We start from the raw sequence: 27,937 nt of genomic DNA, 5'->3' as shown, positions 1-27,937 counted from the left end.
TCCTTCCTTCCTTCCTTCCTTCCTTCCTTCCTTCCTTCCTTCCTTCCTTCCTTCCTTCTTTCCTTCCCTCCCTCCCTCCATTTCCTTTCCTTCCCTCCCTCCCTTTCCTTTCCTTCCTTCCTTCCTTCCATTCATCCAGTAGTTATTGAATACAGGCTGGAATTAGGTGCCTGTGCCCTAGAGAGAGGGTGATGAACAGCACAGGCTCCTCCCCTCAGGGCCTGCCATTCTTGTTTGGGACAGGTATAGCGTATGAATAATAAGCAGCTAAACAAACACATTAGCCCATTGACCAGAAGCCCAAGGATTAGGAGGGAGGCGCAGGTGCCCTGCCCAGGCAAGAGCAGGAAGGAGGGGAGGGGAGGGGAGAGGGAGGCAGATGCCTGCTTGGGTACCGTGGCAGGGGAGGAGGCTGTGGGCCGTGCATGGCAGGGGTGGGTCAGGGCAGCTGCCTCATACCAAAGGAAGGCAGCAGGGGCTGAAGATGCCAGATGCTCGGTCCCCGGGGGCCCTACCTGTTCTCGGAGGAGAGGCCTGCAGTAGCAGGAAGTGGAGAGAGGAAGCTGAGCAGGCAGGGGGAAGAGGCGGGGCTGGGGTATCTGAAGTCAGCTTTCCTCCCTCTGTCTGGGGCCTCAGGCCTTCCTAGGGCTTAGAGGAAGGGACACTGGCAAGCTGGAAGTCCAGGGGTCAGAGCCATGAGGGGCCCCTGTGAGGACCCTCCTGTCACCCCTCACTCTGGATCCTGGAGACTTTCTGGTTCCTTAGTGGCCCAAGATCTAATCCCCTCCCTTCAGAGATTTCCCTGGGTGCCCACAGAAAGAAACAGGAGGCCAGACGGGATTGTTAGCTGTTTTTGTTTTTAATTTGTCTCCAATAAGCAAGGTCTTCTGCCCAGTATGGGAAGTGGGTCCTATGTGAAGGGGGCCTGCCACCCACTTCAGGAGCTGAAGGCAGAGACTCGGGAGCCCTTCCGGCTCAGACTCCCCCTATGCTGGGTGTGTGTTATATCCAGAGGCCCACACTCACACTGGGGTAGGTTAGGTTTGGTTTACTTAGCCACAGGCCCCTGGGGGCAGGAGACAGAGTTGGGGCCTGAAACTCCCTGTTCTGGAAGAGTTAGAAGTTCTGGGGTAGCCCTGGCCCCGTGGGGCAGTTAGAGATGAGGGAGGTTACTCCTTAGCCCTGGTGTGGTTAGAGAGAGAGGGGCTGGTAGAGATGCCTGTTCAAGCCTTGGTCTCTAGGAGGTGTTAGAGATTTGCTGGGGTTGGGGGTGGGCAGGGTTGCTGGAACCCCAGTTTTGGGGAGGGAGTGGTAAGACATTGGGGATGTTCTAAGCTCCCCAGATAAGAACTGCCGGTTAAGAGGGGGCCAGGCCTGGTTGGGGCTCAGCTGTCCCTGAGGAGCTTGGCGTCCCGTCTGGGAGATGCAGCTGTCACTGGGGTTTCTCTCTCTCTGTTGTCCTGGCCTCGTCCTTGGCAGGTGGCGGGGACTTCCTGGGGGAAGCTGAAGTACTGGGGTTAGGGGCCTCTGCCCCCGACTGGGCATCTATGCTGGCGTGCTCCCTCCGGACAAGGTCCTCCAGCTCCTTCTGCAGGAGAAAGGTCACAGAAGTCAAAGGTCACTGTGCATCATGGGGTCAGAGGACCCATGGGGTGGGGAGAGGGTCCAGGGATGGGGCTCAGGACAGGCTGGGGTCGCCCGGCTCCTTACCTTCCATCCGAGGAGCTCAGCAAGGGCCAGGCAGCCCTGGTCGCAGTCACCCAGCCAGGCCACGTCCCTGTGGTGCGGGAGGAGATCAGAGTCCCCAGGCGGGCTCGCCCCTGCCTGCTCCTCTCATCTGCCTTCGTGCCCTCCCTCCCACCTCACCGTGTCCCTTCCAGGCTGCCCCAACCCCAGGTGGAGCCTCACCTGTAGGCCTTCTTGGAGTCAAAGTCCATGCCTCCTCCGAGGCCCAGGATCATCCCCAGGAAAGGGTCCGACTGCCAGGGACGGGGTGGGGCAGGGAAGGGAGAGCTAAGAGCACAGACCCTGGAGCCAGGTGGCCTGGGTTTGAATCCTAGCGCTGTGACTTTGGGGTTTTTTTTTGTTTGTTTTGTTTTGTTTTTTTTTCTTTTGAGATGAAGTTTCGCTCTTGTTGCCCAGGCTGGAGTGCAATGACGCGATCTCGGCTCACTGCAATCTCCACCTCCTGGGTTCAAGTGATTCTCCTGCCTCAGCCTCCTAAGTAGCTTGGATTACAGGTGCCAGCCACCACGCCTGGCTAATTTTTGTATTATTAGTAGAGATGGGGTTTCACCATGTTGGCCAGGCTGGTCTCGAACTCCTGACCTCAGGTGATCCACCCTCTTTGGCCTCCCAAAGTGCTGGGATTACAGGCGTGAGCGATTGCGCCCGGCCAGCTCTGTGACTTTGGTCAAGTGACTTGTCCTCTCTGTGTCTTAGTTTCCTTATCTGTAGAATAGGGGTGATCATGAAACCGCGATGGGGTTGTGGCATCAGTGAGTTCACGCAGGCTAAGGCTTGGGACAGTGTCTGCCTGCGGTGTGCGCTGCTTGCCCGGTGACCCTGCCTACTTCCTCTGAGGGGAACACCCAGGAGGGAGCACCTCCCCTAGAGTGAGGCTACCTGGGAAAAAGAGATCCGAGAGACCCGGAGTGTGGACCCACTCACTGCCCCCTGCACTGCCTCCCCCGACCCCCAGCACCTCCTCCCACCTCTTCAGTCCCTGGAAGCCTGGCCTTCCTATCTGGCTTCAGCTGGTTTGAGTTGGAATTCTATCACTTGCTCAAAAGGGCGGTGAATGTCTCAGAGGCCTGGAACCCCACCCCTCTGGATTCCAGAGAGCTCCAGGGTCTGAGCTGAAGAATCCAAAGTGCTGGGGTTCCACAGTGGGGGTTCCCTCTGAGGAAGCTGGTGGGAGGGAAGGGGGAGCCTGTGAGGAGGGGGGCGTGAGGAAGGGCTCTTACCTGGCCAGCTTTCTCCTTGTTGATGAGCAGGCGAGGGGTGGAGAGGGGTGCCCTGGGGGAGGGGGAGCGGAGGGGTCAGGGTCTGTTCTGGCCCTGCGTGCCCAGCCGCCCTCCCAGCCACGGCCCCCAACCTACTTGCTGATAAGGGAGGCAAAGGGCTGCACTTGTAAGGAGGTGCCCATGATGAGGAGGAGGTCCACCTTCAGGAAGTCCTGTGGGGAGGGGCGTGAGCTTGGGAGCCTCTGCCCAGGCTGCGCCACCGCTCCCTCCCCCGCCCCCAGCAGCAAATCTCCCTTCCGCCCCACACAGCTGGGGAGGTTTCCTGAGGCAGGGCCCAGGCTGCCCCATGGGGCCCAGCACAGGTGGAGGCGGTGCTTGGGGATGCGGGGAGGGCAGAGGGCCACTTACTGACTGCATACAGGAGAAGAAACGCGCTGGGAGGCTCTCACCAAAAAAGACGATATCTGAGGCGGAGACAGATGGACAGACTGCGACAGTGACATGAGGAGGCAGAGAGGACAGGTGGGAGCCAGGGCAGACCTGGAGGCTGCCGTGGGAGTTGGGGACAGTGGGGACCGGCCAAGGGCACAAACCCAATTCTCCCCAGGAAGGATCTGGGGCACTGTTCAGAGAGACAGAGGTGGCCAGATGTGTGGGGGTGTGGCCTTTGGGAAGGGGCCAGGGGGAGGAGGGGACCCCCACCCAAATCCACCTGGGCAGGTCCCTGGCCCGAGGCTCACCAGGCTTCACCAGGCTCTGACAGTCCTCACACTTGGGCGTCACCTCAGAGAAGATCTTCTCTGGGTGTGGGGAAGGGGAAGAGAGAGAAGGTGGTAAGAGGCTCTGGGCTGGAGTCTGGAGGTGCAGCACCCCCATCCCTCTTCCACTGTTAACATGAACACACCTCTGTCACTGTCACTCGGAGTGTGACGGGTGTCTCCTGGGGTGTCCACTCTGCTCAGAAAAGACCTCTCTTTTTTCGTTTGTTTTTTTTTGAGACAAGGTCTCACTGTGTTGCCCAGGCTGGAGTGCAGTGGCACGATCATGGCTTACTGTAGCCACGACCTCCCAGCTTCAAGTGATCCTCCTGCCTCAGCCTCCTGAGTAGCTGGGATTACAGGTGCATGCCAGCACGCCCGGCTAAATTTTGTAGTTTTTGTAGAGAGAGGGTTTTGCCATGTTGACCAGGCTGGTCTCAAACTCCTGGGCTCAAGCAAATCTGCCTACCTTGGCCTCTCAAAGTGCTGCGATTACAGGTGTGAGCCACTGCGCCCGGCCTTATTGGTTTGTTTGTTTCTTTGAGACAGGGTCTCGTTCTGTTGCCTAGGCTGGAGTGTGGTGGTGCAATCATGGCTGAGTGCAGTGGTGTGATCATGGCTTACTGCACCACCGACCTCCCAGGCCACGTGATCCTTCTGCCTTAGCCTCCCGAGTAGCTGGGCTCACAGGCATGCACCATCACAGGTGGCTACATTCTATTTTTTGTAGAGATGGAATCTCCCTATGTTGCCCAGGCTGTTCTCAAACTCTTGGGCTCAAGTGATCCACCCACCTCGACCTCCCAAAGTGTTGGGATTACAGGCGTGAGCCGCTATGCCTGGCCTTATTGCTTAATGATTTAGGAAGCTTGAAAGCATTTCTGGCCGGGCGTGGTGGTTCACACCTGTAATCCCAGCACTTTGGGAGGCTGAGGCAGGTGGATCATCTGAGGTCAGGAGTTTGAGACCAGCCTGGTCAACGTGGTGAAACACTGTCTCTATTAAAAAGACAAAAATTATGCAGGAGTTGTGGCACGTGCCTGTAATCCCAGCTATTCAGGAGGCTGAGGCAAGGAGAATTGCTTGAACCCCGGAGGCGGAGATTGCAGTGAGCCAAGGTTGCGCCCCTGTGCTCCAGCCTGGGTGACAGAGCAAGACTCCATCTCAAAAAACAAAACAAAACAAAAAAACAAAACAAAACAAAAAAAGAAAGCATTTCTGTCACTTGCAACCCACTGAATTCTAAGTCATTTGTTCAACTGTCCATTCATTCATTCCGCACACATTTATAGAGCATTGTTTCAATGTCAGTAGTTGGTAATTTTTAAAAAAATATTTCTGCATGGACAGCATGATACCGTGGGTGCTGTCTGTGACGCTGCTGTCAGTGACACATAATGGGGGTAATGTGAATTGTACACTGCCCCCAGCTGCTTGCAGTTGGGCTATTCAGGAATCCTCAGCCTAGGGGCGCTCAGCTGGCACTTTATCAGAAGGGCCATACTCCAGAGGTCCTTCTGCAAATGCTGCAGCTGTCCTTATCTCACAGGGACACCAGAGGCTTTGTTAAATCAGCATAAAGAATGTCAGAAATGGCTTTCCATGAGTGGAATAAGTGACTTCTTGTTTTTTTCTTTTGTTTGTTTGAGACAGAGTTTTGCTCTTGTTACCCAAGCTGGAGTGCAATGGTGCGATCTCAGCTCACTGCAACCTCCACCTCCCAGGTTCAAGTGATTCTCCTGCCTCAGCCTCCTGAGTAGCTGGGATTACGGGCGCGTACCACCACACCAGGCTAATTTTTTTTCTTTTTTTGTATTTTTAGTAGAAACGGGGTTTCACCATGTTAGCCAGGCTGGTCTTGAACTCCTAACCTCAGGTGATCCGCCCGCCTTGGCCTCCCAAAGTGCTGGGATTACAGGCGTGAGCCATCGCTCCTGGCCTACTATCCTCTATTAAAAACAGCCAAAGACAGGAGATCAGTCAGGCAGTTGGGGCTGCAGTGAGCCATGATCACCCCACTGAACTCCCTGCGTGGGCGACAGAGTGAGACTCTGTCTCAAAAACAAACAAACAAACAAACAAAAAAACTAAGACTTGAGCGGGACAGAACGGGTACCCACTGCATGGAGACACTGCTCCTGGTGCTGAGGGGAGGCCTGCCCTTGGGATGGCCTCCAGCCTCACCTTTCATCCAGCTTAGTGGGTATTCGTGCCGGCAGCTGGCACTGACGCAGTGCGACGTGTAGAAGGTGCCATGGGCCTCCACCAAGTCCTCATGTTCCAGCCCCGCTATTCGCTCCAGGGTATCTATGTTCTAGAGGGAGAGATGAAGGGGAGAGGGGTGAGGAGTGAGCCACCCCTTGTAGGCCAGAAGGCACAGTAGGGAATGGAGGCCATGAGAAGCAGTGAGGTGGTGGGGACAGGTGGAGAAGAGAGGGAGGAGAAACAAGTGGCAGGTTGTATCTGAAGACTTCTGTTCATCCCAATGGTGCCACTCAAAGGGTGACAGTCAAGGCTGCTTAAAGGCAGGGGCCAGGCTGGGCGTGGCGGCTCACGGCTGTAATCCCAGCACTTTGGGAGGCTGAGGTGGGAGGATCACTTGAGGCCAGGAGTTCAAGACCAGCCTGGGCAACATAGCAAGACCCTGTCTCTACACACACACACACACACACACAAATGCAAAAAAAAAAAAAAAAAAAAAGCCCAAACCTAAATATCTATGAGGCCAGGCCCACAGCCACTCCCAGCCTGTGTAGCTTTTATTCTGCAAATTCAGGCCATTTGCTTCAATTTTTCAGAAAAATAAGTTGTTTTATTAGAGCCAGATGCTTTATTGCCATCTGTCATTAATTATTGAAATTAACATAAATTTACAATGTCTGTGTTGTAAATGGAGCCCCCCCTCAGATGTGGCATCCTTGTGCAGTGCGCACCCTGCACAGCTGCATGTGGCAGCTATGGACAAGCATTAACATAAATGAATCAGGAGGGCTCACTTGTTTTTTTTTTTTTTTTTTTGGAGATGGAGTCTCACTCTGTCACCTAGGCTGGAGTGCAGTGGCACAATCTCGGCTCACTGCAACCTCTGGCTCCCAGGTTCAAGAGATTTTCCTGTCTCAGCCTCCCAAGTAGCTGGGATTACAGGCACGTGCCAACACGATCAGCTAATTTTTGTTTTTTTTTAGTAGAGATGGGGGTTTCACCATGTTGGCTAGACTGGTCTCGAACTCCTGACCTTGTGATCTGCCTGCCTTGGCCTCCCAAAGTGCTGGGATTATAGGCATTAGCCACTGCACCTGGCCATGTTTTTTTATGTATTTGAGACAAGGTCTCACTGTGTCACCCAGGCTGTCGTGCAGTGATTCAATCATAGCTCACTGCAGCCTCCAACTCCTGGACTCAAGTGATCCTCCCACCACAGCCTCCACATCTGGATGATTTTAAAAATTTTCTGTAGAGATGGGGTCTCACTATGTTGCCCAGGCTGGTCTAGAGCTCCTGGGCTCAAGCGAGCCTCCTGCCTCAGCTTCCCCAAGTGCTGGGATTAGAGTGTGAGTCACCATGCCTGGCCCGTCCTTGACTTTAATCACTGTCTTCCCCTTTAGCAGCCAGGGTCCTTTCTTAGTATGGCCTGTTTCAGAGATGGCATATTCACCTGTATTCTTTTCTTTTTTTGGAGGCAGGGTCTTGCTCTGTCACTCAGGCTGGAGTGTAGTGGTCTGGTCATGGCTCACTGTAGCCTTCTGTAACCTCCTGGGCTCAAGCCATCCTCCCACCTCAGCCCACTGAGTAGTTAGGACTACAGGCAAATGCCACCATGCCAGGCTAATTTTTTATCTTTTTAATTTTTTTTGTAGAGATCGGGGGTGGGGTGGTCTGTGTTGACTGGGCTGGTCTTGAACTGCTGGGCTCAAGTGATCCTCCCACCTCAGCCTCCCAAGCGTCAGGATTATAGGCGCGAGACACTGTGCCTGGCCACTGTTTTCTTTTCTTTTTCTTTTTTATTTTTTCGGATGGAGTTTCACTCTTGTTGCCCAGGCTGGAGTACAATGGCGCGATCTCGGCTCACTGCAACCTCTGCCTCCTGGGTTTAAACAATTCTCCCTGTCTCGGCCTCTCAAGTAGCTGAGATTACAGGCACCCGCCACTATGCTTGGCTAATTTTTTTTTTTTTTTTTTTGAGACAGAGTCTTGCTCTGTTGCCCAGGCTGTAGTGCAGTGGCATGATCTCGGCTCACTGCAACCTCCGCCTCCCGGGTTCAAGTGATTCTCCTGCCTCAGCTTCCTGAGTAGCTGGGAACACAGGCGCATGGCCACTATGCCCAGCTGATTTTTGTATTTTTAGTAGAGACAGGGCTTCACCATGTTGGCCAAGATGGTCTCGATCTCCTGACCTCGTGATCCGCCCGCCTGAGCCTCCCAAAGTTCTAGGATTACAGGTGTGAGCCACCATGCCTGGCCACGGTTTTAAGACAGTGATACTTTCCATATTAAACAGGTGGGAATGTTCTTTTCTGCACAGACATTTGTGCGCCCTCATTTTTCTTAAAACAGCCAGCCCCTTTGGAGCAGCTTTTGTTTGTCTGCGAGGAACGCTGCTCAAGCTGGTGCTGACAGAGGACACCGGCAGAGGTTACGCAGAGATGGCTCAAACTGACGGCGTTTCCCAGAGGCTCCAGGAAGAACAACGGGAAGGGTTTGTTTCCTTTCAAGGGCAGAATGAATGCTCTGCGTTCTGGGCTCCCTACCAACAACCATCTTATCTCCAAAGCCTACAGGCAAGAGTCTTTGTCACTGTTCCTACACGCCCTGTAATTTCCTCCCTTGCCCTCTATTCTAAATCTTCGTTTTGCCTTTGGTACTCGATTCAATCTACCCACTGACTCCCTCACATGTGAGTAAGGAATCTGCAAATAGCTGAACAGTAAGTAAATAACAGCACGGAAAAGAACCACCGAAGTACCTCTGCGTTCTGTGTCACTCTTTGACAACACAGTTTTTTTTTCTTTTTTCTTTTGACAGGATCTTGCTCTACTGTCCAGGCTGGAGTGCAGTAGCTTGATCATAGCTCACTGTAGCCTCGAAATCCTGGGCTCAAGCAATCCTCCCTCAGGCTCCCAAGTAGCTGGGACTACAGGTGTGCACCACCATGCCTGCCAATTTTTTTTTGTTGTTTTTTTTTTGAGATGGAGTCTCACTCTGTTGCCCAGGCTGGAGTGCAGTGGCACAACCTTGGCTCACCGCAACCTCTGCCTCCCAGAGGTTGATTCTCAAGTCGTTCTCCTGCCTCAGCCTCCCGAGTAGCTGGGATTACAGGTGTCCACCACCATGCCTGGCTAATTTTTTTGTATTTTTAGTAGAGATGGAGTTCCACCATGTTGGCCAGGTTGGTTTCGAACTCCTGACCTCAGGTGATCGACCTGCCTCAGCCTTCCACAGTGCTGGGATTACAGGTGTGAGCTACCATGCCTGGCCCATGCCTGGCTAATTTTTAAATATTTTTTGTAGAGATGGGACCTCACTGTGTTGCCCAGGCTTGATTTTTATTTACTTTTATTTTTAAATATTATTATTATTTTTTGAGACAGGGTCTCCCTCTGTCACCTAGGCTGGCATGCAGTGGTGCGATCTTGGCTCACTGCAACCTCCACCTAACAGGCTCAAGCGATTCTCCTGCCTCAGCCTCCCAAGTAGCTGAGATTATAGGCGCCCACCACCACACCCAGCTATTTTTGTATTTTTCGTAGAGATAGGGTTTCACCATGTTGGCCAGGCTGGTCTTGAACTCCTGACCTCAGGTGATCTGCCCGCCTCGGCCTCCCAAAGTGTTAGGATGGCCCGCCTCGGCCTCCCAAAGTGTTAGGCGTGAGCCACCGCACCCAGTCCAGGCTTGATTTTTAAACCTCAAAATTTTTAAACCTCAAAATTTGTGCCGCCAACAGAAAAATCATCACTGGCAGGGTGGCCCCAGGCCTAATGGTGCATGGGTGCAGATGGAAGGTGGCACTTCCTCTGGGTGAATGTGGCCGCCCCATATCAAGGCACACAGCTCGGCTCATGGCCCCGGGCTGGCTGATGCCATGGTGGGTCCAGCCTTCTACAGGACACCCAACCCACGAGCTGCCATTCACAACTTCCTGAGTACATTCTCTGTATGGTTATAAAAATAAGTATGTTCCTCTCAAACAGTGCTTTCTTTTCTTTTTTTTTTTTTCTTCTAACTGAATTATCTTTTTTTTTTTTTTTTTTTGAGACGGAGTCTCGGTCTGACACCCAGGCTGGAGTGCAATGGTGCCATCTCGGCTCACTGCAACCTCCGCCTCCCCGATTCCAGCGATTCTCCTGCCTCAGCCTCCTCAGTAGCTGGGATTACAGGTGTGCGCCACCACAGCCGGCTAATTTTTGTATTTTTAGTAGAGACAGGGTTTCACCATGTTGGTCAGGCTGGTCTTGAACTCCTGACTTTGTGATTCGTCCACCTCAGCCTTCCAAAGTGCTGGGATTATAGGCGTGAGCCACTGCACCCAGCCTCACTGAACTATCTTTAAGCTGAGAAGAGCAAAGTGGTGGTGAGGCGGGCTGGGGTACCCTATCCAGCTGTGACATTTATATTTAAACCTGAAAACGAAAGTGAAGTCCCTACAATAGAATTAGACTAAGCTTTTAAAAAGTATGAAGAGGGCCAGGCGCAGTGGCTCACGCCTGTAATCCCAGTACTTTGGGAGGCTGAGGTGCATGGATCACCTGAGGTCAGGAGTTTGAGACCAGCCTGGCCAACATGGTGAAACCCTGTACTAAAATTAGCCAGGTGTGGTGGTGGGCACCTGTAACTACTTGAGAGGCTGAGGCAGGAGAATCGCCTGAATCTAGGAGGCAGAGGTTGCAGTGAGCAGAGATTGCGCCATTGTGAGGCTCTATCTCAAAAAAACAAAAACAAAAACAAAAACAAACAAACAAAAAAGCATGAAGCTGTGATATGGATGTGGAGATGGAATGGTCTTCCAGATAAGGTTAAGTTAAAAAAAAAAAAAAAAAAAAAAGCCAAATACAGAACCTCTTGTATAGTATAAATATCATGAATATAATTTATTTATTTATTTATTTATTGAGACAGGGTCTCACTCTGTCACCCAGGCTGGAGTGCAATGGCACAAACTCGGTTCACAGCAACCTCTGCATCCTGGGTTCAAGCGATTCTCATGTTTCAGCCTCCCACGTAGCTGGGACCACAGGTGCGCACCACCACGCCCAGCTAATATTTGTATTTTCTTGTAGAGACAGGGTTTCACCATGTTGGCCAGGTAGGTCTCGAATTCCTGACCTCAAGTGATCTGCCCACCTTGGCCTCCCAAAGTGCTGGGACTACAGGCATGAGCCACTGCGCCTGGCCTAAATATCATGTATATAATTTAAAAGAACTATAAGCCTCTTTGCTGTGGACACTACAGCAACTTGAGTGAACAAGACAACTATCCAAATGTTTGAATGGATACTTGCATCTTTTTTTTTTTTTTTTTTTTTTTTTTTTTTTGAGGCGGAGTCTTGCTCTGTCGCCCAGGCTGGAGTGCAGTGGCACGATCTCGGCTCACTGCAAGCTCCGCCTCCCGGGCTCAAGCCATTCTCCTGGCTCAGTCTCCTGAGTAGCTGGGACTACAGGCGCCCGCCACCGCGCCCGGCTTATTTTTTGTATTTTTAGTAGAGACGGGGTTTCACCGTGGTCTCGATCTCCTGACCTTGTGATCCGCCTGCCTCGGCCTCCCAAAGTGCTGGGATTACAGGCTTGAGCCACCGCGCCCGGCCGATACTTGCATCTTAAGAGAAAACAGCATCACACATAGCTTCAAAAGTGCTGCATCCTCACAATTCCAAAAGGAGCAAAGACAATGTGTTCCCCAAAACTGGGACAGTAACAAAAAGTGGCTGAAGTTGAAGAACAGGGTGACATGTTTGAATAAAGTGCTTTCATGAGACATGAGAGTGTAACATTTTTTTCCACCTTTATATTGCATACAATATTCCTTTTTTTTTTCTTTTGAGACAGGGTCTCACTCTGTTGCCCAGGCTAGAGGGCAGTGGTGCGATCTCGGCTCACTGCAACCTCCGCCTCCCGGGTTCAAGCAATTCTCCTGCCTCAGCCTCCTGAGTAGCTAGGATTGCAGGCGCCTGCCACCATGCCCAGCTAGTTTTTGTATTTTTAGTAGAGATGGGGTTTTGCCAAGTTGGCCAAGCTGGTCTCGAACTCCTGACCTCAAGTGATCCACCTGCCTTGGCGTCCCAAAGTACTGGGATTACACATGTGTGCCATCACACCCGGCCCATTTTTTTTTTTAAACAGGATCACTGTATGTCACACAGGCTGGAATGCAGTGGTGTGACCACAGCCTCGAACTCTCAGACTTCAGGAATCATCCTACCTCAGCCTCCCAAGTAGCTGGAACTACAGGCGTATACCACCATGCCCAACTAACTTATATTTTTGGTAGAGACAGGATATCACCATGTTGACCAGGATGGTCTCAAACTCCTGAGCTCAAAAGATCTGTGTGCCTCGGCTTCCCAAAGTGCTGGGATTACAGACGTGAGCCACCTTGCCCAGTCAGCAATTTGCCATTTTCAATATGTATGTGTAGTTAAATCCATACATTAAATATCACAAGTAGCGGAGAGTAGCGGGCCTGGGTACTTCACGTTGACCCCAGAACAGAGCTATGTTGGTTTTGGTGTGACAATGGCTCACTGTTGAAGCACCATCACGGTTAAGGGCATGGGTTTTTGCTTCTGACAGACTTGGACAGTGACCACAGTGAGCATCCTGACAGAATACTTCATCCCAGGCCTAAGTTTCTCATCCTGTCTGCTGAGTTTAATCATCATCTAACAAATTAGCAACAAACTCACACAGGGACAGAGCTGGGATCTTTCTGCTCACCAAGTGGATGGTGACCCTGCATGAATGCACAACCTTTTTGTGCCCCAGTTTCATCCTCTGTCCAGACTCCTGAGTCCAGCTCTCTCCTTGGTCAATCAGGCCTCTCAGCCTCCACAAGACAATTCCTCATGCACCCCCAGCACCGTTCCCTGGCCCATTCCCCCCATCTCAGAACAAAGCAGCTGGCACCAGGCTGCGAGCTCTCAGGTGGTCCTGGGCTCTTTCTCTCACGGCTACGGCCCCTCTATCCGGAAGTCCTATTGCTCCATCTTCAAAACAGATTCATAACCTGCCCACTTCTCCCCACGGTGATGACCCCTGCCCTGGTCCAGCCTCCACCCTCTCCTGCTTGGACCATCGCGGCTGCCTCCTCTCTGGTCTCTGCAGCTCCCTCCTCACTGCCCCCACAGTCTGTCCCCAACACGGCCAGAGGAGCCTGGGAATGCCTGAGTCAGGTCACATCCCTCCCGTGCTCAGAACCCACCCGTGGCCCCATCTCACTCAGCGTAAAGGCCAAGTCCCTCCCTGCGGCCTGCAAGGCCCTGTAGGATCCATCTTTGTCACCTCCCTGACCTTGGCTCCTCCACTCTCTCCTGCAATCTCCTCATCATTCACTCACGTCCTGCTTCCTGGGATTCTCTGAACTAGCCAAATACAGGCTCAAAATTAGTGGAAAACAAGCTCGTAACTAGCGGAATACAGGCTCGCCTCAGCACCTGTGCACTGACCATCCCTTTCCCGGAACACACTCTTCCCCCAAATAACCCCGAGGTGCTCTCCCTCTGTTCCTACAGGTCTTTGCTTAAATGTCACCTTCTCAGAAAGGCCTCCCCTGACCAAGACACCTGTGTAAATGTTTGAATGGATACTTGTGTTTTGAGAGAAAAATAGCATCATACATAGCTTCAAAAGTGCTGCATTCTCACAATTCAAAAAGGAGTAAAGATACTGTGTTCCTGAGAACTGGATCAGTGACAAAAGTGGCTGAGGTTGAAGAACAGTGTGACATGTTTGAATAAAATGGTTTCATGAGGCTGGGCGCGGTGGCTCACGCCTGTAATCCCAGCACTTTGGGAGGCCAAGGTGGGCGGATCACGAGGTCAAGAGAACGAGACCATCCTGGCCAACGTGGTGAAAGTCCGTCTCTACTAAAAATATAAAAAATTAGCCGGGCATGGTGGCAGGAGCCTGTAATCCCAGCTACTTGGGAGGCTGAGGCAGGAGAATTGCTTGAACCAAGGAGGCAGAGGTTGCAGTGAGCCACGATTGCGCCATTGCACTCCAGCCTGGTCAACAACAGCGAAATTCTGTCTAAAAAAAAAAAAAAAAAAAAAAAAGTTTCATGAAATATGAGAGTGGAACATTTTTTTCCACCTTTATATAATATATTGGTTTTTGTTTTGTTTTGTTTTGTTTGAGATGGAGTCTTGCTCTGCCACCCCAGATGGAGTACTGGAGTGCAGTGGTGCGACCTCGCCTCACTGCAGCCTCTGCCTCCCAGGTTCAAGTGAACGTTGTGCCTCAGCCTCCCGAGTAGCTGTGATTACAGGCACACGCCACCACACCCAGCTAAGTTTTGTATTTTTAGTAGAGACGGGTTTCGTCATGTTGTCCAGGCTGATCTTGAACTCCTGACGTTGACTTCGGCCTCCCAAAGTGCTGGGATTACAGACGTGAGCCACCGCGCCTGGCCTTTATGTAATAGTTTGTATGCAATATGTCATTTGTTTTTCTTTTTTTGAGACGGAGTCTCTCTGTCACCCAGGCTGGAGTGCAGTGGTGCAATCTTGGCTCACTGCAACCTCCACCTCCCAGGTTCAAGCAGCTCTCATGCCTCAGCCTCCCGAGTAACTAGGAGTACAGGCACATGCCACCACGCCTAGCTAATTTTTGTATTTTTAGTAGAGATGGGGTTTACATCAGCACCCCCTTTCCCAAACACATACACTGTTTCTGACTCCCCTTCCGGCTTAACTGTGTTCCAGAGACCCACAACCATCTTATATACTTGGTATGTGGCGTCTCCATCTCGTCCATCATCTCTCTCCCCGCAACAGGGAATCAACTCAGTGAACATTTACTTTGACACAAGCTGACAAACAAGGGCCAGCAGGGTCTTGGGGTGGGTGTCATGACATCAACCACAGAAAGCACTTGGCTTCAAGTGAGCTGTTTATCATATCTGAGCCACGTCCTGGAATAATGGTGACTCTCTGGGCAGAAGGTTTATTCTGAGCCCGGAGTCTCCCTATGTTGCCCAGGCTGGTCCTGAACTCATGGGCTCAAGCGATCTCCCACCTTGGCCTCCCAAAGTGCTGGGATCACAGGACTCCTCCTCTTGGAAGAAGGAGGCCTCCCCTGCCCTCTGCTTCCCAGCAGCCCCAGGTGGGAACACCTGGCCCACCTGAGAAATCTGAATCTAAAGTGAGTTGTTCCTCCCTCTGGTGGTAGCTTTCGGGGCTGCAGGTGCCAAACTGCCAGGTGCAGGGAGAAAACACCAGAACACTTATTTATGTTCAATGTTACCCCTCTGTTTTTTTTTTTTTTGAGATGGAGTCTCGCTCTGTCACCCAGGCTGGAGTGCAGTGGCACAATCTCGACTCACTACAACCTCCGCCTCCCGGGTTCAAGCGATTCTCCTGCTTCAGCCTCCCAAGTAGCTGGGGTTACAGGCGCCACCACACCTGGCTAATTTTTGTATTTTTAATAGAGATGAGATTTCATGATGTTGGACAGGCTGGTCCTGAACTCCTGACCTCGTGATCTGCCCACCTCAGTGTCCCAAAGTGCTGGGATTACAGGTGTGAGCCACTGTGTCCAGCCACCTGTTTTGTAATTCGGGGTTCTGAGGTGTGATCTAGAGCTTGAATGAATACTGTTGTAGTGCATCATGAAATTTCTATACATATTCATAAAACAGGTAGAGGTAGCAACATTTTGTTGTTGTTTTGATTTGTTTTTTTCTTTGAAACCAGGTCTCCCAGGCTACAGTACAGTGGCACCATCACAGCTCACTGCAGTCTTGACTTCCTGAACTCAAGCAGTCCCTCCACCTCAGCCTCCTGAGTAGATGGCACTACAGACACACACTACCCTGCCCAGCTATTTTTGTATTTCTTGTAGAAACAGGGTCTCCCTATGTTGCCCAGGCTGGTCCTGAACTCCTGGGCTCAAGCGATCTCTCGCTTTAGCCTCCAAAGTGCTGGGATTACAGGTGTGAGCCACTGTGCCCAGCCCATCAAGATTTTTGTACTGTTATGGATGTGAGACTCACCAAATCAGAAGCCAACAATGTGAGCCATCCTTGCTTGAATGCCCCAGGGAGAGGCCCTCGGCTAAGCACCTGACTTGTCCAAGCCATGTTTATAATTAGGCAAAGCACAAAAAAAGTATAAAAAGGTGCCCGTTCCTTAAGGCAGAACATCTACTTGTTGGACGCCTGTCACAGTGTATGGATTTTCTTAGATGAAGTCACTTTGGAAACACCCTCATAACCAGTGTGAAATCTGGGGTGCCTATAGTGCACACAGAGTCCCTTCAGCCATGGGCTCCTTTCACATCACACATGGGATGGCCCTGACAGGAGGTCACTGCCACCGCACTGCAGACCTGGGAGGGCAAACCCTGTTTGACAGAAGGGGAAACTGAGGCAGAGAAGACCTGACTCACTGCAGGTCATGCAGCAAGGAGGCAGTAGGCCAAGCCCTGGCCCCGCATTGCTGGAGTCCCTGCCTGAGCTCTTGGGCACACAGCTCTGCTCCTTCGCTGAGGACACCATGCCCGTTCCACCCGCCCATCCTCTTCCCAGGATGCTCACATCCGCCTACCTGCGTGTAGCAGCGCAGGAGTAGCCCCTTGTCCTTCAGCAGGCGCATGAAGTAGTGACAGATGGTCGGCTGCAGGGAAGAACGACGGCACTGCTGATGATTGCAGGGAACAGCCACAGGCCACTACCATGTGCCAGGAACTGTTCTAGGCACTGAGAATGTCTTATCCCCAGGGAATCAGCAAAGCAGCCGTGTTGGGGAGAGACCACCACTATCCCCAGATCACAGATGAGGAAACTGAAGGACGGGGAAGGGGACTGTGTCGCCAAAGTCACATGGTGGGTAAGCTGCAAAGCTGCGATTCGCACCCAGGCAGCCTGGCTGCAGGGTCCTGGGCTCTCAACCACATCATGAGTGCAGCTAAGCCTCGCAGCAGCCCTCTTCAGACAGTACCATCAGCTTCACTTCACAGGAGGCAAATCGGAGGCTCAAGGTCGTAAGATGAAGACATGAGGAACCAGGACTTGAACCCAGGCAGTCTGGGCCCAGCACCCATGTACTTAATGGCTACATAATATTTGTCTGCAGGGCCCTGGGGGGGCTTCCCATGCGTGCCCTCCCCCAACCTTTCCTGTTTTGCCCCCTGCAAAAAAAAGATCTCACCTTGAACTGCCCAGGATAGAGCTCCTTGGCAAGGGCGAAGAAGGGTTCCGGATGTTTCTGTAGGAGAGACAGCCAGAGGGCCAGATGCCCCAGGTAGGATGAGGGTTGGAGCCAGGTGACCCCATCCCCAGCCCTCACAGACGCCCCTTCCTGGGGGAACACAAACCTTGAAATAGCTGATCTCGAAGATGGCCTCTGGGTAGGGAAGATGGTACTTCTCTAGGTTGTCATAGAGGCCAGTGGATGGAGAGCGAAAGTCGGGAATGCCGGTGGCTGGGAGGGGAGGTCAGGGAGCAGTTGGTCTGTACCATACTAATTCTCCCAGGACAGGGCTCAGACAGGGCTCCTCCCCAGCCCTTGGGAGGGACTCCCCAATTCCTGGGGGTGGCTGCTGGGGGAGTAGGGTTACTTACATGTGGAGATTCCAGCACCCACCAAACAGATGACTCTGCGACCTGGAGGAGAGGAACTTATGCACCATATGACACTGTTTGCTCAGTCCCTATAATAGCACCACCCATCACGGCCCCTGACACCGTTTACTCCATGCCAGGCCCTGGGGCAAGCATCTCAGATGCATGATGGGCCTTCCAATCATCTAGAGAGGGATGGTGTTAACATCCCCATTTTATAAACGAACAGACTGGGGCTCAGATAGGGGAAGAAGTCACACAATGGCCTGCGGAAGAGCCAGCCAGAGGATAAAGAATCCAGTGTTGGGCTGGGTGCGGTGGCTCACGCCTGTAATCCCAGAACTTTGGGAGGCTGAGGTAGGCAGGTCACCCGAGGTCAGGAGTTTGAGACTAGCCTGGCCAACATGGCGAAACCCTGTCTCTACTGAAAATACAAAATTAGCCGGGCATGGTGGCACGTGCCTGTAATCCCAGCTACTTGGGAGGCTGAGGCAGGAGAATCACTTGAACCCAGAAGGTGGAGGTTGCAGTGAGCCAAGATCATGCCATTGCACTCCAGCCTGGGTGACAGAGCAAGACTCCATCTCAACAAAAAGGGGGAAAAAAAAAAAAAGAATCCACTGTTGGAAATTACACCAACTTGGACTTGAGAAAAGGCCACTTGAGGATAAGAGCCCAGGGCTAAACAGAAACAGCTGGTGGCTGGTGATTAGCCACCAGGCCATAGTACTCTGGCATCTGCCCATCAGCTGATAGACAGGCACAAGTGTGACATGCTGTGGATCAGATGTCTCTGGGATACCCTGTCCAAGGGAGGACAGCAAAGGTGAACAGGGCACAAAGCCTGCCACAGCTTCAGCCCTGAGCTTTAACTCTGAGATGCCATCGGGCCAGGCCTGGTTGAATCCAGTGGTGGCTATATATGGTCTGGGGACCTGGGGTCAAATCCTGACTCTGCCACTCGGCAGCTGTTTGACCCTGCACTGAGTCACTACCTTTTTGTGCCTCCATTTCCTCCTCTGTCCAGATCACTTCCATAATGGTCTTATGGGTATAATGTGAAGATCAAATAATAGGACACTTGTAAAGTGCTGAGCCCAGTGCCTGGCAAATAGTGAAGGCTCAATTAAGTGGTTAAAAAGAAATTTTTAGGGCTGGGCCTGGTGGCTCACAGCTGTAATTCCAGCACTTTGGGAGGCTGAAGGGGGGCAGATCACCTGAGGTCAGAAGTTCAAGACCAGCCTGGCCAATATGCTGAAACCCTGCCTCTACTAAAAGTACAAAAATTAGCCGGGCGTGGTGGCAGGCGCCTGTAGTCCCAGCTACTTGGGAGGCTAAGGCAGGAGAATTGCTTGAACCTGGGAGGCGAAGGTTGCAGTGGGTCAAGATAGCGCCACTGCATTCCAGCCTGGGCAACAGAGTGAGACTCTGTCTCAAAAAAATAAATACATAAACAAATAAAGCTTTAGGCGGTTAGGTGAGGGTTGGAGCCTCACCTTTACATTTTTGCAGAGAAGGGGTCTTGCTTGTTGCCCAAGCTGGTCTTGACCTCCTGGCCTCAAGCGATCCTCCTGCTTTCGACCTCCCCAAGTGCTGGGATTATAGGCCTGAACCACCACGCCCAGCCTCAATTAATTGTTATTATTCATTACTATCTCCTCATGGGCACCCTCGTGAGCCAATTACCCCAGAATCCAGGAGCAGGAGGACACAAGGAACAAATGCTCTGTAGCCACTGCCTGTGTTGTCTTTGGGGCCTGCCCATGCTAAAAGATGGCTGCAGACAGCTGCTCGCCTGCCGCAGGAGAGGGAGGCTCAGGGCAGCAGGCTTGGCTGCCCGAGGAGAGAGAGGTGGCAGCTGGAGGACAGGGACACTGGAGAAGACGTCCTCAACAAAAGGCTGCTCAGGAGCCACAAAGGGTCGATTGTTCTAGTTGAGGACTGCTGAGGGCCTGGTTTCTCAGACTTCAGTGACCTCAACTCGTGGCAAAAAATATACATTTCAGGCCAGGCGGGGTGGTTCACGCGTGTAATCCTAGCACTTTGGGAGGCCGAGGAGGGTGGATTGCCTGAGCTCAGGAGTTCGAGACCAGCCTGGGCAACATGGTGAAACCCCGTCTCTACTGAAATAAAAAAATTAGCCAGGCGTGGTGGTGTGCTTCTGTAATCCCAGCTACTTGGGAGGCTGAGGCAGGAGAATTGCTGGAACCCGGGAGGCGGAGGTTGCAGTGAGCTGAGATTGTGCCACTCCACTGTACTTTAGCCTGGGCAACAAAGCAAGACTCCATCTCAAAAAAAAAAAAAAAAAGAAATATAAATTTCGTGGTGATTCAGTAAGTGGACACCTATCCACCATATCTGAAACAAGCCTCCTGTAGTAATAACCACGGCACACGCTGCCACAGCTCTCGCTATGTTCCAGGCCCTGCTCTAAGCATTTGCATTTTTATTAATTTATTTTTTAAATTCTATTTATTTATTTATTTTTTAGAGTCAGGGTCTCACTGTGTTGCCCAGACTGCAGTGCAGCCTCCAACTCCTGGGCTCAAACAATCCTCCCTTCTCAGCCTCCTGAGTAGCTGAGACTACAGGCAACGCTCCCACATCTGGCTATTTTTTTTTTCTTGTAGAGATGGGGGGGGGTCTCACTATGTTGCCCAAGCTGGTCTTGAATGTCTGGTGTTGAGTGATCCTCCCGCAATGGCCTCCCAAAGTGCTGAGATTACATACATGAGCCACTGCACCTGGTCCTACATTAATTTATTTAGTCCCCCAATAACCTTATGAGTTAGATACTATAATCATTATCCCCATTTTATGAAACAGGCCTGGTCAATCGGAGTACAGGAATTCACTCCGCAATGGAGGAGAGAGCCAGGTCTGGCCAACCGGAGACTTGGGGGCAGGCACGTGACTCAACCTGGACCAGCGGGAGTGAATCTCTGCTGTTTGCTTTGAACTACTGGGAAAAGGTGCTCTCTCGGTGGCAGCTCCTAGGATGGTGGAACCTGCATTTGGAACTGCCAGGAGTTACCTTTACCCCAACACAAGAAAAGCAGCATCAGAGAGTTACGATTTTTTTTTTTTTTTTTTTTTTGAGACGGAGTCTCGCTCTGTCGCCCAGGCTGGAGTGCAGTGGCCGGATCTCAGCTCACTGCAAGCTCCGCCTCCCGGGTTCACGCCATTCTTCTGCCTCAGCCTCCCGAGTAGCTGGGACTACAGGCGCCCGCCACCTCGCCCAGCTAGTTTTTTGTATTTTTTTTAGTAGAGACAGGGTTTCACTGTGTTAGCCAGGATGGTCTCGATCTCCTGACCTCGTGATCCGCCCATCTCGGCCTCCCAAAGTGCTGGGATTACAGGCTTGAGCCACCGCGCCCGGCCAGAGTTATGATTTTTAACAAAGTGGAAGCACCTAGGCCCAGCCGTGCTTCAAGCTGGATTAGAGCCAACACACTCCTCTTTGGCTTAAGCCAGTTCCAGTTGTGTTTCTTGCTACTTGTAAAGAAAAGATTTCAATAAATGGTTCAAGTGGCTGGGGATGGGAGGTCACTTGGGGCCAGGAGCCGGGCACAGTGGCCCAATCCTGACAGGGGACTCACAGCGTTCGCTCTGCATGTACCGGGCCACCCCTTCCAAGGTCAGTTCGTCCAGCAGACGCTCCTTCTGGCTGCCCAGGCTGAGCGTCTGAGAGAATAAGTTCCGCAGGAAGTCCACTGGCCGGAGAGAAGAGAGACAGTGGCAGGATGGGCATTCAGCCGGGGGCATGGATGTCTCCAGCACCCTGGCCCCAGCCCTGGGGTCCCCGGCCTCCCCACATCTAAAGGCACGAGGCCTGGCCCAGCCAGGAGCCTCCAGGAGCCTGCTCTGGCACTGGTACCCAACCCACTGTTACATACTTCGAACGTCACTCCTGATGGAGTTGAGGAGGTATCACCCACACCCCTGCCCTGAAATCCCCCCGCCCCCCAGAACCCTGCCCCCGGTCCTTCAAGGAAGATACCCCTTCCAGGCCTCACCACCAGCGGCTCCTCCCTCAGCGGCTGATGGGGAGTCCGGGAAGGGGGGGGGTGGGGTGGCCAGGCCGGAGGGGGGGGGTTAGGGAGGGAGGAGGGGGGGTGATACCAGGTTTGGGGAAAAGGCTCTGGCAGGAAGGTGGCCTGAGGAAGCGTGGGGTGGTGCAGAGACTGCACTGGGGCTAGCTCGAGGGCTCTGGGACAGGCTGCCTGGGTTGGAGTCCTGGCCATGCCAGTCCCCAGGAGCACAACCTCATGAGAGTGGCTTCGCTTTTCTTTTCTTTCTTTCTTTCTTTTTTTTTTGAGACAGTGTCTCGCTCTGTCACCCAGGCTGGGGTGCACTGGCGCAGTCACAGCTCACTGCAGCCTCAACCTCCCAAGCTCAAGGGATCCTCCTACCTCAGCCTCCCAAGTAGCTGGGACCACAGGCGCATGCACTACGCCAGGCTAATCTTGTTTTGTTTGTTTTTTTGTAGAGACGAGGTCTCCCTGTGTTGCCCAGGGTGGCCTTGAACTCCTGGGCTCAAGCAAGTCTCCTGCCTCGGCCTCCTAAAGTGCTGGGATTACAGGCGTGAGCCACTGTGCCTGACTGTGACTCTGATTTTCTAAGTCTGGGTGTCCCTCACCTTGGAAAGGGAGCGTGGGTGCTGGGTGCGGCACCAGGGGCAGGGAGGTGCTCGGTAAGCGCTGGCTGTTGCTGTTAATATTATCACAGCCTGGGGTCTTCCCTTTGTCCCTGGGTCCCCTGCAGCATGGGCCTGCTGTCCCTTCCCAGCAGCTCTGGGGACCCCTGAATAATGTCCCAAGTCACTCTGGGAATGATTCCAATGCAAAGCTTCAGTGCTCACTGCAAGGACCTATGTGCCCCCTCCTGCTCGAGGCCCCAGACACTCTCTGCCAACCTCTCCAGCAACCCGGGAGGCGGAGTCCTTCCTCAAAGCCTCCCCTCAGCCCAGCTCTGGACTGGCAGGTCTCTGGGACTCTGTCCAGGGCCTCTCTGCTTTCTTTTTCCAGCTTCCTGGGGCTACCTGCCTCATCCATGCCAACGGCCTCTGCCCCGTCACTCATGATACCATCTCTCTGCCCCCAGATCTGGGTTCCCTGGCTTCTTGGACACCTTGCCCTAGGTGCCCCCCAGCCTCTCACTCCTACCATGTCCCAAACGGACCCTGGCATCTCCCCCAAACCCATCTTCCTCCCAGGCCTCATCTCAACGCGATCGTACTGTCTCCCAGTCAGCCAGATGTTTCCTTTTTTTCTTTTCTTTTTTTTTTTTTTTTGAGACGGAGTCTTGCTGTGTCTCCTGGGCTGGAGTGCAGTGGCTGGATCTCAGCTCACTGCAAGCTCCGCCTCCCGGGTTCACGCCATTCTCCTGCCTCAGCCTCCGGAGTAGCTGGGACTATAGGCGCCCGCCACCTCGCCCGGCTAGTTTTTTGTATTTTTAGTAGAGACGGGGTTTCACCGTGTTAGCCAGGATGGTCTCGATCTCCTGACCTCATGATCCGCCCGTCTCGGCCTCCCAAAGTGCTGGGATTACAGGCTTGAGCCACCGCGCCCGGCAGCCAGATGTTTCCTGTACCCGTCTCCCTCCTCACTCTCCTGCTGCAGTGCTTCAGGTCCAGAGCATGTGCGCTTAGTCTCCTAAGGGGCTGTCCGCCAACTCCTTTTCCCTCCCCGGGGCTCCACCTGGTCCAGCCTGTCCTCTCCTCTGGGGGTCCTGCCCCAGCCTCCTTCCCCAGCCTCCCAGCTTTAGTCTCCACCTCCCATCCACCCTGCTGCCCTGCATGTGAGGCTGTCTGGGTCAGCTCGCCCTGCTCCACTTCAAAGGCCCTTCTCTCTGGCTTCTCCAGTTTTCCCAGTCTATGGAATTGCCAGGATGTCCACAAGGGCAGGGACTTTGCCTGGGTGCCCAGCACCGAGAACAGGGTCTGGCTCCTGGCAGGAGCTCCAGGAGCTCCTCCACCTCGGAATGAATGCCTGCTTCAGGCTGGACCACAGCTGGGCCCTGCAAGAAATTTCACCAAAATGCAGTTCTGACCAAGCCACCACCTCAGACAACCCCTTCCCCGGCCACTCACTGCTCTGCGTCCAAGCCTTTTTGAATAAGACCCTCCCTTCCAAACATATGACAATTTAAAAAATTGCTTTTTAAGACTGTGCAACTCCAGATGGGCGTGGTGGCTCATGCCTGTAATCCTAACACTTTGGGAGCCTGAGGCAGGAAGATTGCTTGAGGCCAGGAGTTCAAGACCAGCCTGGGCAACACAGTGAGACTCTGTCTCTATCTAAAAAGAGAGAGAGAGAGGCCGAGCGTGGTGGCTCACGCCTGTAATCCCAGCACTTTGGGAGGCTGAGGCAGGTGGATCACGAGGTCAGGAGATCGAGACCATCCTGGCCAACACGGTGAAACCCCATCTCTACTAAAAATACAAAAAATTAGCCGGGCATGCTGGCGGGCGTCTGTAGTCCCAGTTACTCAGGAGGCTGAGGCAGGAGAATTGCTTGAACCCGGGAGGCGGAGGTTGAAGTGAGCCGAGATCGCGCCACTGCACTCCAGCCTGGGTGACAGAGTGAGACTCTGTCTCAAAAAAAGAGAGAGAGAAGAGAGAGTGAATATGAGAGAGAGAGAGAAAGAGAGATTGGACAACCTCTGCAAAAACCTTGACCACACTCGCGTGTACTTCAACAACATATGACTTGGGACACATGCCTTGTAATTACCCAAGCCCACCCTCATAAAGATAACCACTGTTAGCTAAGCTTAATGGTAATTACTCCAGTTTCCGCTGCATAAAACTAATTATTTTTACAGAAATAGGTCATAGTACAACATCTTGAGTTTTCTGCAGAACGATATACTACAGACCTACCTAATTTTAAAGATAATTTTTAAAAAAGAGACGGCATTTTGCTATGTTGCCCAGGCTGGTCTCGAACTCCTGGGCTCAAGTGATCCTCCTGCCTCCTAAAGTGCGGGGATTACAGGTGTGAGCCACCGTGCCCAGCCTCACCTCATTTTTCAGAGCAGCTACATAGTATTGGATTGTATGGATGAACCACAGTTCATTTAACCCATCCACTAACAGCCATTTGGACTGTCTCCAGTTTTGCCCTGTGATGGACAATGCTGCATTTTACATCCTCGCATCTCTCTCTTTGGGACCGAGGATCCTTTTTAACATTCAACGTTTTTATCTGACATTGGTCGTGCTTTGGGGGCCAGGCGAGTGAGTTGCCACAGCCTAACAGGAGGCTCTTATATCCTTAGCAAGGCTCCACTGTGCATTTGTGAGGTATTCTGATGCCCGCTTCTGCACCACCCCACGTCTGAAAGGCAATCTTGGGGGTGTGGCTGGGCTGGCACTCTTGCAGGCTGTACACAGTGAGGCTGTGTGGAAGGCCTGTGCCCAGCATGTATCTGCAGCTTGGCCTAAGGGAGAGCTGAAGGTACTGATGCGGGGCCCTCAAACTCCTATGAGACTGCCTGTCCACCTCTCCTGGCAGCCTCTGGCAGGCGGTGTGCCCAGTGCTGGGGGACTCAAACCTTTCCCTGCTCCTCTAGCCGAGGGACAGGGGACAAGTGACTTAACAACTCTGCTTCAAATTCTGCATCTGTAAAATGGCCATGATAGGCATTTCTCTTCACAGGGATGCCAGGAAGATGAAGTGAGATGAGGCAAGTTTGGCACTAAACAGTGTGCACAGCTGGAGTAAGCCTTCAGTAAATGCTAACCATGACTATAACGAGCTGACCACTACCAGCCACCCAGTTACGGAACACATCACACTCCTTCATGCCCCCAGGTCTTTGCACAAGCGATACCTGTTGTGTGGATCACCATTTCTCAGCTTGTCTAAGAAAATTCTCAGTCACTCTTCACTTATACTGTGTCTGTATCTTGGTCTGACAGCTAGACCAGCCTGTGGATTCCTCCAGGGAATGGCCTGGCTGGAATCTTCTTTGACCCAGAAAGTTTTTCTCTGTGCTCCCACAGTGCCCTGAGTTTCTTTACTTTTCTTCCTTTCTTTCTTTCTTTCTTTTTTTTTTTGAGACAGTGTCTTGCTCTGTCATCCAGGCTGGAGAGCAGTGGCACAATCATGGCATGCTACAGCCTTAACCTCCTGGGCTTAAGCAATCCTTCCCCAACTCAGCCTCACGAGTAGCTGGCACTACAGGCATGCACCACTGCACATGGCTAATTTTTAGATTTTTTGGGGCCTCCCTATGTTGCCCAGACTGGTCTGGAACTCCTAGGCTCAAGCGGTCCTCCTACCTCAGCCTCCCAAAGTACTGGTATTACAAGCATGAGCCACTGTGTCTGGCTTGAGTTACTTTCTTTCTTTTTTACTTTTTAGAGAAAGGGTCTTGCTCTTTCACCCTGGAGTGCAACGATGCAATCATAGCTCACTGCAGCCTCAAACTCCTGGGCTCAAGCGATCCTCACACCTCGGCCTCCTGAGTTATTGGAATTACAGGCATAAGACACGGCACCTGGCCCCCTGAGTTACTTTTATCATCACACTGTGAGATAATTTTTTCCCATCACTTGTCCACGAGATCTGTGCGTTCCAAGACCAAATGGGATACCTGTCTCTTCCAGGCCCAGGACAAATTTGGTTCAGAAGGGATGGCAGGCAGCGGCAAGGAAGGAGGAAAGTTTGGGAGGGCAGGCCTGGACTTGAGGCTGGAAACTCTTCTCTGACAATCCCCAGAATCCGCCTTTCCCCAGAAAGCTGCACTGGGTGGTGTGAGGGATTGGGGCAATGAGCCGAGGGCCCTGGGGTGACTGTCTCCCTTTTGCCACCTCCCCTCAGTGCGGGCTGTGGAACAAGTCCATCTCTGTCCTCCCCTCCACCCTTTCGCCCATCTCACCTGAGCCTCCTGCACCTTCCCTGCCTGGGTCTCCAGAGGGTGAGAGGCTGAGGGAGGGGAGCAGAGGTGGTTACAGAGGTGATTAAGTGGGGAATAAAGGGATTCAAACGGTCAGTGAGGGGCAGGAACACCCACCAACCGAGTTACACTGGGATGGGACGGTGGTAAAAACGGAGCACAGGGAGGGAGGGGACGGAGAAAAGATCTTATCGGCATGCAAAGTGATGCCGGGAGAGGTGATTAGTGAGGGGCAGAGAGGCTGGAGAGGAAGATTTAGAAGGAGAGGGAGAGCCCGGCGCGGTGGCTCAAGCCTGTAATCCCAGCACTTTGGGAGGCCGAAACGGGCGGATCACGAGGTCAGGAGATCGAGACCATCCTGGCTAACACGGTGAAACCCCATCTCTACTAAAAATACAAAAAACTAGCGGGGCGAGGTGGCGGGCGCCTGTAGTCCCAGCTACTTGGGAGGCTGAGGCAGGAGAATGGCGTAAACCCGGGAGGCGGAGCTTGCAGTTTGCTGAGATCCGGCCACTGCACTCCAGCCCGGGGGACAGAGCAAGACTCCGTCTCAAGTAGGGGCTTTTGCCCAGGCTGATCTTGAACTCCTGGGATCAAGCGATTCAACCACCTTGGCCTCTCAAAGTACTGGGATTACAAGCATGAGCCATTGTGTCTGACCCTGACTGACTTTCTTTCTTTTTTACTTTTTAGAGAAAGGGTCTCGCTCATGTCACCCAGGCTGGAGTGTAGTGGTGCGATCATAGCTCACTGCAGCCTCAAACTCCTGGGCTCAAGCGATCCTCCTCCTCCTACCTAAGGGATTCAGGGCACGAAGGAACACTCAGGAGGAGTTACGAAGGACACGACAGTGTGTAAGTGTGTGTGCAGGAAGGGTTAGATTTACAAGGCAGAGGGAAGTTTAGAAAGGAAGAGAGAAGGGAAGGGACGCTTTGGCTGGGAGGCAGGTTTAGGAGGGAGGTGCAGTGGTGCAGTGGAGGCGGTAGGTTTAGGAGAGGCGCGGAACAAGGGGAAGCCATAGAAGGGGACAGCAGGGGTCCCTCAGCATCCTCTGGTTGCCTCTAACAATCAGGTACCCTTAGCAACCAGGACTGGGGCAACTTATGTTCTTTGCAGCGAGGGTCGTTAGCAACCAAGGTGTGAGAAACACGCGATCATTGGCAACTTGGCAAGTGGATGTGGTAAACGAACCCTGAACACCCTGCGACCCAGAAACCCACCAGCCTAGCGATATAGATCGCTTAGCAACAACCCTCAGAACCCCACTCCCCGAAGCACTCCCTACTTCCCGCCCCACTGCGGCCGCCCTTGGGCCCCGGGGCCTGCAGCCTTCAATCAGGCCCCGGCGCGGCCCGACCCTCCCAACCGGATTCCCGACTCACGGTCCGGCTCTGCCATGGGCGCGGTGCTGAAGCCCTCGAGGCTGTCACCGACCGCTCTGTCCCGTCACCGACCTCTGTGTCCCGTCACCAACGGCTCTGTCCTGTCACCGACTGCCCTGTCCCGTGACGGCACCAGAAATGGGAGTGGCCGGGAT

The 27,937-nt window shown here is 52.8% G+C and overlaps 2 protein-coding genes across 5 annotated transcripts in view; both read right to left on the bottom strand.

Annotated features, from left to right (window-relative positions):
• The window catches only part of RINL (Ras and Rab interactor like), a 19,084-nt gene extending 18,411 nt beyond the window's left edge, over positions 1-673 (bottom strand). For all 3 annotated transcript variants that reach the window (XM_023229317.1, XM_023229319.1, XM_023229318.1), the window contains exon 1: positions 516-673. The gene's annotated coding sequence lies outside the window, so the exon portion shown is untranslated. The remainder of the gene's footprint in view (positions 1-515) is intronic.
• Positions 674-840: 167 nt separating this feature from the next.
• SIRT2 (sirtuin 2) lies at positions 841-27,937 on the bottom strand. Of its 2 annotated transcripts, XM_023229321.1 has the most exons (16): positions 27,783-27,937; positions 26,384-26,429; positions 21,504-21,550; positions 21,096-21,212; positions 17,497-17,538; positions 17,250-17,356; positions 17,084-17,140; positions 16,481-16,549; positions 5,909-6,038; positions 3,707-3,766; positions 3,375-3,430; positions 3,102-3,178; positions 2,967-3,018; positions 1,909-1,979; positions 1,711-1,777; positions 841-1,588 (listed from the first exon to the last, which is right to left on the bottom strand). In XM_023229321.1, the coding sequence occupies exons 1-16, from the start codon at positions 27,796-27,798 to the stop codon at positions 1,433-1,435; spliced, it is 1,170 nt and encodes a 389-aa protein (XP_023085089.1). In that variant the 5' UTR covers positions 27,799-27,937; the 3' UTR covers positions 841-1,432. The 2 variants fall into 2 exon arrangements, with proteins under 2 accessions (XP_023085089.1, XP_023085088.1); XM_023229320.1 differs by lacking the exons at positions 21,504-21,550; positions 26,384-26,429; positions 27,783-27,937 and having other exon boundaries at positions 21,096-21,261.

This window comes from Piliocolobus tephrosceles, chromosome 21 (genome assembly GCF_002776525.5).
Source record: "Piliocolobus tephrosceles isolate RC106 chromosome 21, ASM277652v3, whole genome shotgun sequence".
Lineage (NCBI taxonomy): Eukaryota > Metazoa > Chordata > Mammalia > Primates > Cercopithecidae > Piliocolobus > Piliocolobus tephrosceles.
Note: the sequence above shows the minus strand (reverse complement) of the source record. Positions and strands in the feature narration are given on the sequence as shown.

Bases quoted from the DNA above. Each gene is read 5' to 3' on its own strand.
- SIRT2 (XM_023229321.1), bottom strand. The intron at 17,357-17,496 runs GTAAGTAACCCT...CTCCCCTCCCAG, and splicing joins GGGTGCTGGAATCTCCACAT to CCACCGGCATTCCCGACTTT. The intron at 3,431-3,706 runs GTGAGCCTCGGG...TCTCCGCCTCAG, and splicing joins TCAGAGCCTGGTGAAGCCTG to ATATCGTCTTTTTTGGTGAG.